The sequence below is a fragment of the Molothrus aeneus genome, chromosome 6 (assembly GCF_037042795.1).
Source record: "Molothrus aeneus isolate 106 chromosome 6, BPBGC_Maene_1.0, whole genome shotgun sequence".
Taxonomy (NCBI): domain Eukaryota; kingdom Metazoa; phylum Chordata; class Aves; order Passeriformes; family Icteridae; genus Molothrus; species Molothrus aeneus.
In genome coordinates this window covers 4714900-4731758 of record NC_089651.1, presented here as the reverse complement: position 1 = coordinate 4731758, position 16859 = coordinate 4714900, and the positions used below count along the sequence as shown (strand labels likewise).

The following is a 16859-nucleotide window of genomic DNA, read 5'->3' as shown; positions in this document are numbered from 1 at the left end:
CTAGACAATGAGCACAACTGAGAAAAGCAGTAGCTGAGGTTCTTTGTTTTTTCAAAGGATTTTGGTTCATTCTTTAGGCTTGTGCTGTAGCCTGGCATGCTCACTATAGAGCATTGCTGAAGTGGAAAATACATCCCCTGATAGTGCATCTCCGGCAGGAAAGTCCTGCACAGACAGGCTCTTGCTGCTTCATGATGTTTGCAGGTCACAATGCTCTAAGAGGCTCATCTGCCTCTTAATGAAAATGAAGCAAAGCCAGCAGTGTTGCCAGTTTTTATATTATTTGGTGTCTTCTATAAAAGTTTCCCATGATGTCATGATTCCTGGCATGGAGAGTTTAATTTTTCCTGGTGCAGAGTGCCTGCCCCTCATCCCCAGGGATGAAAGATAAGGGAAGTCTCCCTTGGAGCAGGCAGCAGGGAGGGCTGTGGCTTTTCTTGTTTGGGTTGTTTTGGCATTTGTTTACACTTGAATTTTGAAATTGAAGCAGTCTCACATGTGCACTGGAGTAAGTAGCAGCTACCCATAAACTTGGTGTCCAAAAGCAAGAAAAGAAACAGGTAAATGATTTCTTGGTGGTGCTGGCCTTCATTTTCTTCCATTTGACAGGTGGTATGCAGAGCTGAGTCTGGGGAAGCTTGAAAGTTTGGGGTTTTGTTTTGCTTCTCACTCTGTTTTCTGCTTTTAAAACTGGAAATCATTAGGACTTTTGGCAAGTTCCTAAGGTTGCTTGGTGTTTAGATTGCATTTGTTTCTTTTCTGCATTATTGGTTTTGCATGGACCCAGACAATCTATATTTTATGTATGCTTCCATTAAGCCTGATTGAAACATCATGTTAATTTAGGTGACTCACTTAAAAATGTTAAATAAAAGCTGTGAATCATTAACTTGCATTTAATGCTAGGAGGTCTGAAGATGGATTTGTCACTTGGTAGTGCTTTCACTGTCAATTTTATTAAATTGTACCAAAAGTACCAAAACCGTTTTAAAAACTATTGCTCCTACAGCTTCCTAGTCATTTCAGCCTTTTAATTAAATGAGGTCCTGTAAGTTTCAATGGAATTAAAAATGGAAATGTTAAAGTGGGCATGTATTCATAGTCATCTGCTTTGCAGACTTGCTATCAGTAAATCATTACAAGAAGTGCCCAGTGAGTGTTTCTCACAGTTGAACTCTGTCTTTCTGACCTAGACCTTTATAAACTCTTATGTGGTCAGCTTTGATTTTTGTAAGGTTTTTCCCCACCCTAAACCCTTTGGCTTTTTAGGTTTCAATAGTACATTTTTAATCTGCTTAACATTTTTTGTGATATTCTAGCACAACTAGATCTATCTGATCTTGGGCTTTTGTTTCCCTGTCTTTCTGTAACTTTTTGGCTTGTGATTGATACTTCATAACTGTTCTTTGTTTCTATAGGTGAACATTTTGTTAATAATGTTTAATTTCTTCCTTAGTTTAAGCTATGGAGGAGGACATTCATCACATTCAGAAACAGATCTTCACAGACAGACATACACAGCTTCTCATCAGCTTCCTGGATACTCAACTACCCAACATCCTGCTGGTAACTGTCCTGATCATGAGAATACTGCTTAAATAGCTACAGAGGAAAAAGAAAAAAACAAACCAACTGTTATGTGATTTAGATTAAAGTTATAATGTTATAATCAAAGGGAGTTTGTCATATAAGTGGTGGCAATTGGTATTAGAATAGCTGAGTGTGTAGCAGGAAGGTAACAGTTGTTAGCTTTTTATCAAAATGTTGTAAGTAGAAAGGAAAATATAAAGGGAGGTTATGCTTGGAATCTTGTTTTTTGGAAAAGCTGCACTTATTTTTTAAAATACAGCTTTTCAGGATTTGGCCTATGTATGAGGGCAAAAGTTGTGTACCTTCAGGCCAGTGGCAGAAATGCTGCCAGCTCCTCCAGGCTAAAGCAAACAGCAGAACTGATGTGAGCTGGAGCACTCTGCTGCTGTACTGCCATGTGCACACCGAGACCCTGCTGGGGAAAAGTTAAAATTCATTTAAAATGTAGCAGTGGCTCAGGCTGTGTTACAGCTGCACTGGGGTCTGCCTTTGATCCTGATCATATCCTGTCTCTGGATCCCCCAGAAGATGGGGCTTGACCTCTTCATGCTCACTTTGCAACCCAGGTTCCAAAGAAAGGTGTGTGAGCTCATGTGCTGGCTGAGTCTGTATCTCCTGGCCAGGTCCTTCATCAGGGTGATGGAGGGTTGGAATTGCAGTCTCAACACAATCTCAGTTACTCACAGCACTGGATCTCACCAGTGCTTCCCATTGAGCCCCCTGCTATGGAAAGGTCTGAGCAATGGGAAACACATGGATGTGTTTGTTGAAACAGGGAATGCAACCAAAACCCCTTTAGTTTATAGATGTATCCAAACTTCCATAAGCTGCCCAAAAGGGAGAAACTGGATATAGAAAAGTTGGACATGTTTCAGGAAGAATTCTGAATGTTTAACCAAGTGAAAATAGAACAGTGAATCTTCAGATAAGGGAAGCATTTTACTGGTGTAACCTAAGTACTGTTATAAGCATCATATTTGACATACACTTAATAATAGGTTTTAAAATGTATACTGAAGTTTCAATTTACAGTTGTAACACTGCATAACAGTTAAACACAGAAAAAATCAATGTACTTTACTTTGCTAATGTTTCATAAGGTGGGGTTTTTTTAGTGAATTATGAACATATATCTGTTATTTGATTTTGCTTCTTTGAAGTTCATCTGAGTTATCTGTTTTGTTTAATTTCTCTCTGCTATCATCCAGGTCTTTCAGGAATATTTGATACCAGTATGCACAGTGCTGGAGGTAACACTAAGGAAACTTCTTCAGTTATGAATTTTCTCTCTGCTATTGAGTCTCGTACTGCTCAGGCAGTCTCTTCAGGATCTACCCTTTTACCACAATTCAGGGCTCCTTCCTGGCAGACAGGTGAGCATTTTCTCTTTAAATAAATTTTGTCATTGTTATATTGAATGTTTGGGAGAATTTGAAACAAAAATATTCTGACTAACTGAAAAGGCTGCATGTTTTCTACCTCTTTTACATCTCCATATTTAAAAATTTCAATATCAATGAAATTATGTTAGCAAAGGATTTATATGAGCAGAAATTCTGGTTGTTTAGTAGGAATTTAGATACGTAGGAAATTATTCTGTCTAACAAGTCAAATTTATATCCCCAGCTTTGTTTGGAATTAGTCTCACTAACACTTCAAGCATTTTCAGGCACACTACCTGTACCTCCTAGCAAATCTTTCACTCTCAAACTCTGTTCCCTATGACAGTTTTTCTGTGGTATTAGTACTAAAATCTATGGGTAGCTTAGCCCCTTTATACACAGAAATAATGACCAAGGTGTTCTCAAAAAGAAGGTCTGAGGTGCATGTCAGATAGAAATAAGGGATCTAATTTACAACTGAACAAATGTGCCATCTCTTGGCAGACTGACTGCCTTCCACAAACCTCCCCCATCTGTCAAGCCTTCTGTGCAGAGCAGGAAACTGCAGATTTTGAGCTTGCTGTAGACAGTCACACCAAGATAAGTGTTGCTACTGCATCTGTGGGTAGCTTCAAGTTCTGGTTAATCTTATGGAATGATTGTGCAGCTGTGCAGTGAATTGGTTCTATTCACTGATCTAGCAGAAAATGTTTGAGTGGCTTTTTTCCTTTGGTGGGATGGTTTTCCTCTGTATCAGCAGGCTGATCTGTGTCTCAGTGCAGCTGTATGATTGCTGTTCTGATTTGGGGAGGAGACGCAAGGTAGCCAGAGTGGAGCAGTCCTTTTGTTGACAGTTTGCACTCATTCTGTTAAGGGTAAGGTGCAGCTGCATTCTGTGAAGAGCTGCTCAAAAAGTTGAGACTAGAGACTGTGGCTTTTAGCTGACTATTGACAAAAACAGATATGTAGGAGCACAGATGAAGATGCACACTGCTAATCTGGCAAACAACCTTAATATAAATCAGTTGTGAGTTTAGAGTTATGATGACCCATCCTCACATCAGAATGTCAGCTGGGAAGAAATAATTTTCTCTTTGTCCTAGCATTTCTCCATTGCAGCCTGCCTAACAGTGAATTGTGAAGAAGGGGGAGACATGCTGTGGGTCAGGTTTGATGTTGGTACCAATGATTGGGAGACTTCTCAGTACTCATTACTAAGAGCTCATTAGTAAGCCCATTTTTCATTATTACCAGTTCTCTGAGCTTTCTGTTGTCTTTTAATACTTTTCTGCTGCTTTTCTGTAACCCTTGATCCTCCCAAGTGTCTATTGAGAGCTTTATCTTCACAAACTTCTTTGAGGGAAAGCAAGAGCTCTTCACTCTGCAAAGTGACCTGTTTTCAGAAGGGTTTCTTACTTTGGGGTTTTCTCCAAACCTCCCACTGCTGATTTTGGGGGGAAAAAAAGAAGAACATTGTTATATTTGTCCTTCCAAATGTTTCTTTGATCTGTGTTATCAGGGTTCTGATTTCTTAGGGTAGTGAGGGTGTGTCTGTGCATGCAACTTAGTACCTTTGCCATGCCTTTTGTCTGCTCCTGAACAAATATTGGAATATAAAGGCCAGCAGTTCTGTCATAGTAGTGCTCCTGTGACAGGCTCTTGTCTGGTTTAAGAAGTTACGGGTATTTGGAAGGGTTTTGATTTATGGAAGAGAAAGATAAAATACAGGTTAGATGAGAAATGAACATCTGCAGTTAAAACAGGTTTAAATTCTTCCCTTTCTTTGAGGCTTCCAGATGGCCCTTCCTTTATGTTAGCAGTAGGGATCAGTAAAAGAGAACCCAGCTGTACATGATGTTGCAGTTTTTTAGAATAGGGGGGAAAAGTGCATTATCACACTGATTGTGCTTTCTCACTCAGAAAGACCTTATTGTTGACTAAGGAAAAATACCTTGGCATTCCTTCACTATCACATCTCTTCATATCAGTTTGTCTTGGACTGAAAGGGAGAAACAAAGAATTTATTTCTCAGCTTCACCTGAAACTTCAAAAGCGATTGTACGATTAAGTTGCAATCAGCTTAAGAAGACTTAGTGTATTGTAAAATGAAATTTTTTTTAAATTGAAGTATTTGTTTCAAAACAAACTTTATTTACTGAGAGTTTATTTGTTCTTGAATGATGCTAAGCTAAAAAGTGTTTTAAGTGTGCAAGAAGAATCTAGAAAGGTCAGATCATTTCACTGATTTTAATTTTTGTTAAAATGCAAACCGATTTGCATACCCTGGTAAATTTCCCAGAGGAAACTGATTCCTTTGCAAAAATTTTAAGCTTCTCTGGGAATAAACTTGTCTTTCTTCGCTCTTCTTGGTAGACTTTGGAAACAGTACACAAACTTCAGCAGTGTCTGCAAGTTACAGGGTGAAAAGCAAGGTGAATGATTACAGGGTTACAGGGTGAATGATATGGATCACTGCTCTAAGTCTCAAAGCTTGCAAGGGAGTTTCATTCTCCTGTTTCAGCTGGAGTAGTGTATTCTGTTGAGAAATCTTGTTTAAGCCAGGGTATCATACCAGTGGCTGGATGCAAATAAGAAATATGCTTTTCATTTGGATAGTTGTTACTGCACCATGCAGATAATTGCTGTCTGAGGATATCTGGGACATACTCTCACTTCAGAAAGCATACAAATTATATTTACTGCTTGTACTGAAAGTCAAACTCCTCCTTTAAGAAAATGAATTGCAGAGTGTATAGACCATTAGCTATTTCACTGTATGCTCTGAAATGTTTCCCATACAGTGTTATAAAATTATTGGTGAGGGTAACTCCAGGAGATGGGATTGCTTCTTAAACTGTGTATGTATTACAACTGCTAAGGTGTAATTTTGCCTTTTTACTGTTTATTAAAGGTGGCCAGGGCTTTTGATCAGTTCACTATGACGTCCTTTTTAAACTGAAATAAAAACTAATAAAGAACCTTCCATTTCAAAGCAGAATTAATCTTGTACAAGCATTTTAATCAACAATTTGCATCTTAAGGATATGAGGTTTTCCCTCAGCAATTCACTGCAGCTATAGAGTTTGGCATTCTAAAAAACCCTGCATTTCCATTTTGAAAATTACCCATGATAAGTGCCTCCCTATGTATGTCTGGGCTTTTTTAAAAGAGTGGTGATTCTAAAGAGCATTGTATTTGTAAGTGCTGTAAGAGCTTGCAAGAAGAAATGCAATGTTGTTACTTTTAAAGCTCTCTTATGCTCCTTTTTCCTCCTTGTTTTGTTTTTGTTTTTTCCAGGTATGCATTCCTCGACAGCCACAGAACTATTTGTTACTGGAGCTTTGCCAACCTCTGGAACATTTCCACCAACCTCTGCTTTGTCAGCGTATCAGCATCCCAACACCTTTAGCAGCAGAAACTTTGCTACTACCCCTTCTCTTACTCTTCAAGATGCCACTTTCAGTGCTACATCCAACGGTCTCTTAAGTGCCCACGATCCTTTATTGCAGATTAAAACATCCCAAGGCACTGTTCCAACCGCTTTGACATTTGAGCGCCTGGGCAGCTCCGTTCTGAGTACCAGTGTACCCCCCCAGTCATCAACATATCGTTCTGCTCAAGAATCTGCACCCCATCTTTTGCAGCCTCAGTTCAGTTTGTTGCCTTCAACCCTTGGAGGAGCCCAGCAGGTGTCTCAGGCCTACAGCACATCTGTCTTCACTGGTTCCACTGCTTCCATGGACAGAGCACTTCAGCGAGAATGTAGTGTTATTAAACACCACCAGCGGCCTTCCAGTACTCAGTCTGTCCAGCCTCAACTGACTGTTTCACAGCATTCCTTACACAGCTATTTAACAAGTACAAGTGGAGTTAACTTTCAGGATACGTCTAGGCACTCAGCGTTATCCTGCAGTCCAGTTGGAGATGTTACTCAGGTGAGCAATGGAGGACCACAGCAGAAGACTTCTCAAGTCACAGTGGAACTTGCTCAGTCGTACACATCTGCAATTCCATCGCCCGGTTTTCCCTCTGCTTCCACTGCAAAAGTGAAAAACTGTTCCATGAAGCAGCCTCCGAGGTCAACAAAGACCCCCAAACCTCAGAGTGTAGCTCCCACTGTGCAGACACAAAGCTATGCCAAAACTGCACAAAACCAGAGTTCTGTCATTACAGGCCAAGCACAGATCTATTCTACAGCACAGCTCCCCAGCCTCTTGTCAGTCAGTCAGTCCCAAAACTACGTTTCATGCCAGGCTCAGAATGTGCCACCTGTCAGCCACTCACAGGATTTCTCATCCAGTAAGGTTGAGAAGCTGCCCTCACTGTATAAAACATTGACTTTTTCTGGGCAATCACAAGCTATTACTTCTGACAGTCAGACTCTAAATTATTCCTCAGAGGAACAGGTATTGACCTCAGTTCCAAATGAGAACTACTCTGGGCAAATGAGGGAACTCTCTTCAGTCAGCCAAGCTCAGAACTACTCTTCTAGTCACTCTCAGGGTTTATCTCCAGTTACCCAGTCCCAAGTTAATTTTTCATCTCAGTCACAAGTTTTAGCAGCTGTTAGTCCTTCAGAAAGCTATTCTTCAGGGCAGTCCTTAACATTAACGTCGCCTTCTCTTTCCTTTAATGCCTCTCCTCGGGTACAAACTCTTCCAGCCTCAAGCCCTAATCAAAGCTATATTTCTTTACATTCTTCTCAGAACTCTCAGTCACAAGAATCCTCCTCTCCACAGTCTCAAAAGTTTTTGCCATCTGTCCAGTCTCCTTTTGCATCCCCAGCTCACTCCCAGACGCTGCAGAACAACAGACCTTCCTCAGAAACAAAGTCCTATGTTAAAAGGAAGTCTGACTCTAACTTGTACGCCTCGTCAAAACAGGAGGAGGAATTATCAATGCAGGACATGCAGGCATTGCAACAGCAAGCTGCTCTTGAATCTTCCACTCAAAGCCTAACAGAGGAGGAGATCAATGCTCAGGATGCATCCTACAGGGTCTCAAAAGCAAATGACAGATACTCTCAAAGTGTAATCAGAAGCAACTCTCGTCTTGAAGATCAGGTTGTTGGACTTACTCTTCAAGGAACAAAAAAAGATGAAAGAATGGTCAGTTCTGTGGAACAGCTTTCCCAACACATTGGCCATATCAGCAGCCTAAGCCATGATATCAAAAAGACAGCGAATTTAATGAGAACAACACAGGGAGCTGTGAGTGCTAAGGAACTAAACCAGCAGCATTCCCTTATGCATAAGGTACATGAGAGTAAAGCTCAAGAGCAGCAGGGCCAAGTCATTAGCACACCACCACAGGTGCAGCCTCATGCTTTAAGACATGGTCATCAGCTGTGCTTGCCCAGTGCACAGGTACTGCTGGAGTCAACCTGTGACTTGCAAATCCTTCACCAGTCAATCCTGCAGTCCGGTTTAGGACAAGCAAAGGCATCACCACAAGTGCAAAGAATACAGAGTCCTCAGCAGGTGGCACATCCGTTCCTTCAGATGGATGGTCACATTGTTCAAAGTAATGGGGGTCATTCTCAGCAACAGCTTCATAGTCAGAATTCAGAAGTAATGAAAATGGACATTTCTGAGTCTTCAAAACCACTACAGCAGCATTTGACAGCAAAAGATCACTTTAATCAGACAAATCAACATGATGCAAAAAATCAGTTTGTTTCTCTTAGTTCGATATGCTTCCCAGAATCTATGCTTCTCAGCGATGAGAGGAATATATTATCCAACGTGGATGACATCTTAGCAGCAACAGCAGCAGCCTGTGGAGTGACACCATCTGACTTTGCCAAATCGGCCTCTAATGAAGAGGAAATCCAAACTGTTGAGAATAGTGAGGAGTCTAAAACGCAGTTCCGATCGTTGGATTCCAGACACGTGTCTTCTGTTTTCAGTGCTTCACCTACTGTAGTTGGAAAGCCAGCAAGTAGAAATAATATTTCTCTGAATGGAGGCCAAATTACTCTAAATCTTACCCCAGTGTCAACAATACAGACAAAAGCTGTGAACCTGGATCAACAGCACCTTGAAACTTCTGATCAGACTGTACCAATAAGAATGACCTCTCCCACCCTTGGTCCTGGTCAGGAAGAGCAGGAGGCTGTTCGAGTGAAGAAACAATCTAGCATCAGTCATGAGTCTGAAGAAGATAATGATGCTTCTGTTGATGGTGCACTGAATGCAAGGGAGACAGAGTTTGTTTCAAGTGGTAGGAGCCTAAGTGAGGAAAGTGCTGCTTCGGAGAATGATTTTAATGTGGGTGGTGATGATGGTACAGTGGCAGGTAACCAGTCTAAGGTTCCATTGCAGCCTCTGTCTGTGCCCCAAAGTGCAGATGGAGCCATTAATAGAACTGAAGAAGAATGCCAAGATTTAACTCAAGGGAACCTTCAGAAGAAAAAAAGCAAAGGAAAAAGTCAAAACAAAAATGCTGCAGAAGATGACAGTGCAACCCAGAAACAGGTAAAAAGAAGTGGACAGTGTAAACGTCAAAATTCAAGAGGAAATGATGCGTGTTTCACATACTCTTCTCCTGTTTCTGAAGGTTGTTATGATACTTACCAACATCAGGAAAGAATGAGGCAAAAAATTAAAGAAGTTGAAGAAAAACAGCCTGAAGTCAGAACAGGATTTATTGCATCTTTTTTAGACTTTCTAAAGTCTGGGCCTAGGCAACAGTTTTCCACTCCAGCTGTACGAATGCCAAACAGGACTAGGAGACCAGTCACACAAATAGTTCGTGCCCCTTGCCTACAGCCCTCTGCAAAGCCTCAGCCAGCAGCAGCAGCACCTGTGGCTGCTGAGGTCAGTGGAGAAAGTCCAACCAAAAAAGCCGATGAGGAACTTAAGAAAAATTTAGAAACGCTGCCTTCATTTTCTTCTGATGAAGATGATTCTGTGGGTGGCAACCATGATCTTCAAAAGAGCATCTCTACTGCATTGTCAGCCCTGGATGAAACATCTGACAAAAAGATCAAATCAGGTAAAAGGGTTACTATAGGTGCATATGTTGAAGGAGATTTTTGTAGCTGATGGGACAAAAAAAAGAATAATTTTATCTCTCTTCAGGTAAAGGTTTTAATTTGATTTGATTTTGGCCACAATTAAGAGTTTTCTTCAAAAGGTGTATTGACTATGGACTAAAATAGTGTTTTCCACAATTAGAAAATATGTAAATAAACTTTTTCATGCTACTTAAATAGGACTAATGCCAAAAAGTTATTTTAGCCTGGAGTTGGAATAATGTGTGTGTTCTCTTCGATTCTGGCTTGAAACACTACATATGATTTTCATCTGGGAACATCAACAAAACATGTCAGAGGTTCTAAACCTATTTTAAAAAAATTCTAGCAAGGGAATATATTCATAATTGCCATCAGCAGGTTATAAGTTCTTGCTAGGTAAACACTCATTTTCTGTGACAATCAAGTTGCCCTGGATATGTGTGTGAAACAACTTTTGCTCTTGTAAACTGCACTCATTTACTTGTTGTAAACTGCTACTCATGGTCCAAGGTAGGAGTCATTTTGAGCCATATTGATCAGGGGTGTTGTAGCTCCATGTGTGTTGATAGGTTACTAACAAAAGAGCAAAACCTGGGAAGGATTGGTTTGGGCAGGGAGTGGCAGGCAGCAGCCACTGATCACAGTAGTAATTAGTTTTTCCCACACTTTTTCAGTTTCAGTTGTGTTACATCCATGCTGTACATCCATGTTCAGAGCTTTTAACTGATGATGCTTTGTTTTGAAGTATTTTCAGCATACAGAATATTTTTGCCTGGACAGGTCTCTTCAGTAAAGATTTATTTTTTTTCCCCTCTGGTAAGCAATTAGAAACAATCCAGGCAATCATATAATTGTACTAATTCCAGAGAAATACCATTGTCTTCCAAAATAATCACAGGGAGAAAATGAACCATTTCTTTAACTCTTCTCAGGATTCAGAACCTGTGACCCATAAGCTGATTCTTAACAAGGGAGAATGAAGTAATGGTTTCCCTTTTTAGATTAAAGGAGAAAGGGAGAATTTTTTTTCTCTAGGTGTGACATGATCTACTGAAAAATAGATAGCAAAATTAAACTTGAATTGTAATAATCACACCTAAGATACTGGGAAATCATTGCAGAATACATTGAGATGCTGAACAATGCTTTATCTTAATTACTATTCTGTTTTTTTCTGTGGCTATTTCTATGTAATTACCTTAAGTGCATGCATTTCAAAAAGGCTCTTACAGAGGATGACGTTCCTTCTGTGTCTTTCAGTTGAATATATATTTCAAACAAGAAAGCAGTGATTGTTTTTCTTACCAGAAAGCTGAAATCTGGGCAGTGCCAAGGCATGAGCCTCTTGCTGAAGTTTGTTAATTTTAGTTAAGCCATTTCTGTGTACAATGTCCAAAGAAATCTTTCAAATAGGTTTTTTTGGTGGGTGAGCATTTCCATTAGTGAGCATTTCCATTAGTGTTCTCTTTGCAGTGATTTCTTTTACGATATGATTGTATCTTCTTTGTTATCCATAAGGATGTAAAATTTATGTCACCAATTTCTTGAATTCACCTTCCTGTTTTGTGACACACAAGATTGTTTGTACAAGATGCTTAACCATGACATCTCTCTTCCTTTCTTGCTGGTGTTTTGCAGGTTTTCTGGTAATAGCCTTTTTTGTCTGTTTTTGCAAATAAGTACAGACAGACAAATATTAAAACATAATCTTTTGTTGATAGTATTAAGTACTACATGTACCTTTATCTGCTGTTCTGACAAATATGTAAATATACATGAGCAACTAATAATGGTGTGGCTAATTAAAGCTGTCAGAGCTCTCTCTCACTGAAGAAATAGAACATATTTCAATAATGTGAGGTGATGTATCTGGAAGAACACATTTCACATGCCAAATTAACAATTTTATTGAATGGATTTAGTGAATCTTCACTTAATTAGGTATATAGCTTTTGTATTGACACATTAATTTGACTTTTAACTCATTTGTTTGGAGTCACTTTTGTTAAAATATGTTACATTATCTTTTGTATATTTTTTCAAGTGAAAAAGTCAACAATTAGCAGTGATTGTAACAAAACTGTGAAGTGGTTTAAGTTTTCTGAGTGATATTAGTAATGGTATTATAGTTAATATAACTTGATTTCTTTTAGATCAGCAAGTCAATGTTAAAACTAGCACACATAGAAGATTGTAAAGTAATATCTAAAAAGGATTCTAATTTTTTTCAGGTGGGAAAGAATAATTTTGAAAGGTGGGACTTCTCTTTGGCTCTTTGGAATAGAGGAGGAAAGGAATGTTCTTTTCCCTTCTTTGTTTTGTATCATCAGTTCTCATTGGTCACCTCTGTTAATATTAAAAATCATTAGGCTATTGCTAAAGTTTTAATCTGGAACTTCCAGTTACATTATCATAAGATATAAATTATAAATGTCCAAAAGTCACACAGAAAATGTTTTCATATTTCATGTGTATTTCTCTTTCTGCAATCCAATTTCAAAAGATTTATCAGCAGATAACAAGATGTTGTAACCTTTACTGTTGTGTTTGCTTATTGTCACAAAGTACAGCAGTATTACCTGGTGATCATGTCTATAACTATCAAATTGTTTTCCAAAGCATTCAGTTTTGTTAATTCCAGATGCTAACAGATGTAGCAGTTTAATACAAACAGAGGTATATTAGTTACAGTATTCTGGTTTTGTTTAAGATTTAGTTGTGGTCAAATACTGCTTCTACTTTAACTCCTAGAACAGGTATTTTTCCTAGAATAGTTGCTTTTAATATAAATTGTAACAGAAAAGAAGAGAAACCTAGCTCCATATTACATTGCTAATCCTTGATAATTTAACTGAAATTTGGATTTTTTTCTTCAGAAACTGAAAAAGTGACAGTTGTTACTGCTGCTGCCACCACCACCAGTGCTGTAGTAAAGCAGGAATCTCCACAGACAGCTGCTCCTGTAGGCAATGTGCAGGAGAAAATGAATCCAGCTGACCCCTTAAAAGTAGCTCAACAGGATGCTGTGACTTCAGAACAATTGGCAAAAATGCAGGAGACTGTTGCAATAGAAGGATGTACTGATGAGGAGAATATGGACAGTGAAGGAGAGGGGATGTACAGAGAACGTGATGAATTTGTAGTGAAGATTGAAGATATAGAGACACTAAAGGTAATCTGAATATTTGCTGGGGGGGAAACACAGCACAAAACCCCTGCATATGAATTTAGCCTCAAGGAACTACCAGAAGAGGAAAGGCTGCAGATTAGTTTTCTCTTTCTATTCTAATATTCCCTGATTGCTGCCAAAATGCCTTAAAGGTGTCTTTCTAGTGCAGATTACAAACATGTCTTGAATGTACATGACCCATTTTATGCTACATACATAATAAAGTAAATCTGTGTGCTGGAAACCTCTGTTAGAACTTGGAATTACCTATTTTAATATTAAACAGCATAAATTTTTCAAAGGCTCTTGACTACTTTTTTTTTTTTTAAGATAGGAGTAGACTTTCAAGTGAAACTTTGCAAAAGAACTTGAATGGAATTGGCTTCTGGTTCTTTGTAAGAGGATCTGCTTTGTATTTCAACAAGCAATTATTGCCATAAGCAACCAGTACAACACTTCACATGAGTTTATGTGAATTTCCTTGTTGTCTTTGATTGTTTGGTTTGGTTTTGTTGCTTCACCATTTTAATTCTTCTGTGTGTTGATCTTTCCTTTTGTTGCTATCATAGCCAGCAATGTTCTTACTGTTAGAAAATTTCTAATATTTTTGATTACTTGTTCTGTGCTTGTCCTCTTAAGGTGCAGTTTTAAATTAAGTAATGCTGCCTTGTCACACAAGACAAGTGTTATCAGTTTGAAATATTCCCTTGTCACTTATAAAAGGGATTAAGGTATGTTAGGAGATATTTTGAATTTTAAGTTTGTTAGTTCAGGAGTCATGAAAAAGTAATGAGTGTTTTGACCACATTTTCCAAAGGGTTTATTTGAGTTAGTAGTTTGTTGGTAGGATCTACAGAAAATTCTCATTCAAGCTGATAATTACACACTTGCCTTGATGCAAACAGGACTTAATAACAATGGTGTTGGAATTTTAAATGACTTTATTTACATTTTATCCTTGGGTTACTTCCTCAAAAATGTGATGCACAAACACATTTCTGGAAGAAAAATAAGCACTGCTTTTAGCAAACAATTTTATGTTCTTCCAGGTTGCTTTGCAGACAGGAAAAGAGCCTCCAGCTATCTGGAAAGTACAGAAGGCTTTATTGCAGAAGTTTGTTCCTGAAGTGCGTGACGGCCACAGAGAGTTTGCTGCTACTAACAGTGTGAGTCCTCAGAATTCCTTGGGAAGCCTCATGGGAGCAGCTTTCCTTCATGCAAGGCTAGGAGACTAAATTGAATATGATTTTGGCATACATTCTTAGCAATCATCTTAGAGGGGAAAACCCCCTCCAGCTCAAACTCTCCCTAAAGACATCCATGGACTGATTTTCTGCTTTCTAGTATGGCGTCTTTGATATCATTTTGATATCACTTTGATATCTTTTGTAAAGGAACAAGTTTTCCTGTCCAGAATAAAATAAGTGGAAAAAAGCTTGTGAACCAACTGCTTTCTGCAATAGGAGTGACACAGGGAGGATACAATTTTAACAGGCAGCCTTTTGCCAGGCAGATAATGCTTTTGGGATAACACATGTGGAGAATAAAATAATGGGGGAAAAAAGAAGCCTAGAATACCTCCCCTTACATTATTGTCTTTGTTTTAATTATTATCTGGAAATCTGATGGATAATTTTGTTTAAATTATAAATGCTGTAGAGTGGCTTGTTGTATTTAAACATGCGGGAGTTTAAACTGATTTTTTTTCTTTAGTATTGAAATTTTTACTTGTTAAAACTGACAAATTTTGCTTAACATAAACACTTGTGGTTTGGGTTTTTTTCCTTTTAGTATCTTGGGTACTTTGGGGATGCAAAGACAAAATACAAACGAGTGTATGTGAAGTTTGTTGAAAATGCTAACAAAAAGGAATATGTCAGAGTATGCTCAAAAAAACCACGAATCAAGCCTGTGCAATCAGCAAGGTATTTTATTTCAATTTGTTTTTCATTTTGCCATATTGTTTTCATATTAAGAACACACCTGTATAAATAAACAGGAGTTACAACTTTCAAGTGTATTAATTGTGCTTTAATATGGAAAGTGAGAACTGTTTGCTTTAAGAAATTAAATATAAATTACTGCCTTGTCTTCCTTACTCTATTCTGTTCCATAATCAGTTATTTTGGAGGTGTTAGGGTTTTGCATGCTGTTTCTATGTCATCCTTTGCCCTACAAGCCTGCAAGTGTAATGATTTTAGTTTTCTTTGCGTTGTTTTTCTCATATCCTATGGGCTTTACTAGTTAGGTAGTTTTTTTCTGGGTTGCCTTAATGACCATTCTGTCCTGGTATACTGGAAGTGCCATGCTTTCTTCACAATCCTGTCAGATGTTCATGACTGCTCTTTATGCAGGAAAGCACTGGAGTTTTAAGTCTAGTTTGCTCTCAAAGAAAGCAGAGCCATCAGATAATCAATTTTGTGAAATAATCCTGTTCTACTAGAAGTAGCTGGCATTTTGATGCTCCTTTTTTCTTGGGCTGTGGAAGGCTGTTCCAGTACCTGTTCTTGCAGTGCTCTGAAGCAACCCCCTCTTTTAACAAAACATGGTCGTGATGAGCTTGTTATGGTTCTGCTGTTCTCTCAACACCGCTTTTGGCTTTTCTTTCTGTTTGTACTTCTGTTGTATTTCTGTTGTATTTGTACTGTTGTATTTCTGGAGAAATCAGTCAGGTCCCACCTCTGTGTGTGTTTCACTGAGCTCCGTTAAGTGAGGTCTTTCAGCTTCCTCCTTTGGGACAGACTTTCCATTGCTCTCATCCTTCTTCTGTCTGTTATCTCCATCCATTTTGGTTTGAAATCTCCATTTCTGACAGATGTCTAGAATTATTCTCAGTGTTCCAGAAGTTACTGGCAATGTTTCTGCTGTACATATCACTGCTTTCCCATCCTGACAAAACTCTTAACACTTCCCAAGATTGTATTGACTGCCATGCTCTCATAACTGTATTGTGTTATCAGTCCTAAAGTACAGAACTTTGTGTTTCTGATATTAACATTCCTGTTTGTTTCCTGTTCTGAGGGATGGGAGAAAGGCGTTGTTTGGTCAAGTATTATTTCAAAAATATAGTAGTATATAAAATGGGTACAACCTAATACCCAGTTACAGTGAAGTACGTGTATATCATCACTTGGGGAGTATATTCTGGTTAAATAAGATTATAGCTATTTTATTACTGCCAAAACTTGTGTGGTAATTATATTCATAAACATTCTCCTCGTAATATTGCAGAACTATTCACTGCAAACCTAGTAATAGCAACATCAAACCCCCTGATCCACCAACACCAAAACCAGCAGCAACAAAAGTCTCTTCTGTGAAACCCAAAGCTAAACAGCCAAAGGTAAAGGCTGAACCACCACCAAAGAAAAGGAAAAAGTGGAAAGAAGAATTTTCATCTTCCCAGTCTGATTCTTCACCTGAGGCCCAGAGTGAAGAAGATGGTGAGTAAGATACCATTGCTGGCACCCAGGCCCTTTTGAACTGAACTGAGAAGAGTATTAGAAAATTACATTGTTTGATCTTGCACATTTTTCTGTACAAGCCTCAGAAAGAAAATATAAAATCCAACAGTGCCGTGAAAAATGAGTTTCTTAAAACTTCAGTTGCTGTTGGTGTTTAAGCGAATGTGTACAACTGAATTTATCTCAAATGTAGTTTATCTACATGAGTACATATTTTACCACTTGCTGTCTGTAAT

At 38.6% G+C, this 16859-nt stretch overlaps 1 protein-coding gene across 1 annotated transcript in view; it reads left to right on the top strand.

The window, feature by feature from the left end:
* QSER1 (glutamine and serine rich 1) overlaps window positions 1–16859 on the top strand; it is a 44037-nt gene that overhangs the window by 14760 nt on the left and 12418 nt on the right. The window contains exons 2-8 of the mRNA XM_066552386.1: window positions 1457–1566; window positions 2799–2963; window positions 6270–9968; window positions 12867–13162; window positions 14209–14325; window positions 14951–15084; window positions 16391–16602. Coding sequence (XP_066408483.1) covers window positions 2825–2963; window positions 6270–9968; window positions 12867–13162; window positions 14209–14325; window positions 14951–15084; window positions 16391–16602 — 4597 coding nt within the window. The 5' untranslated portion in view covers window positions 1457–1566; window positions 2799–2824. The remainder of the gene's footprint in view (window positions 1–1456; window positions 1567–2798; window positions 2964–6269; window positions 9969–12866; window positions 13163–14208; window positions 14326–14950; window positions 15085–16390; window positions 16603–16859) is intronic.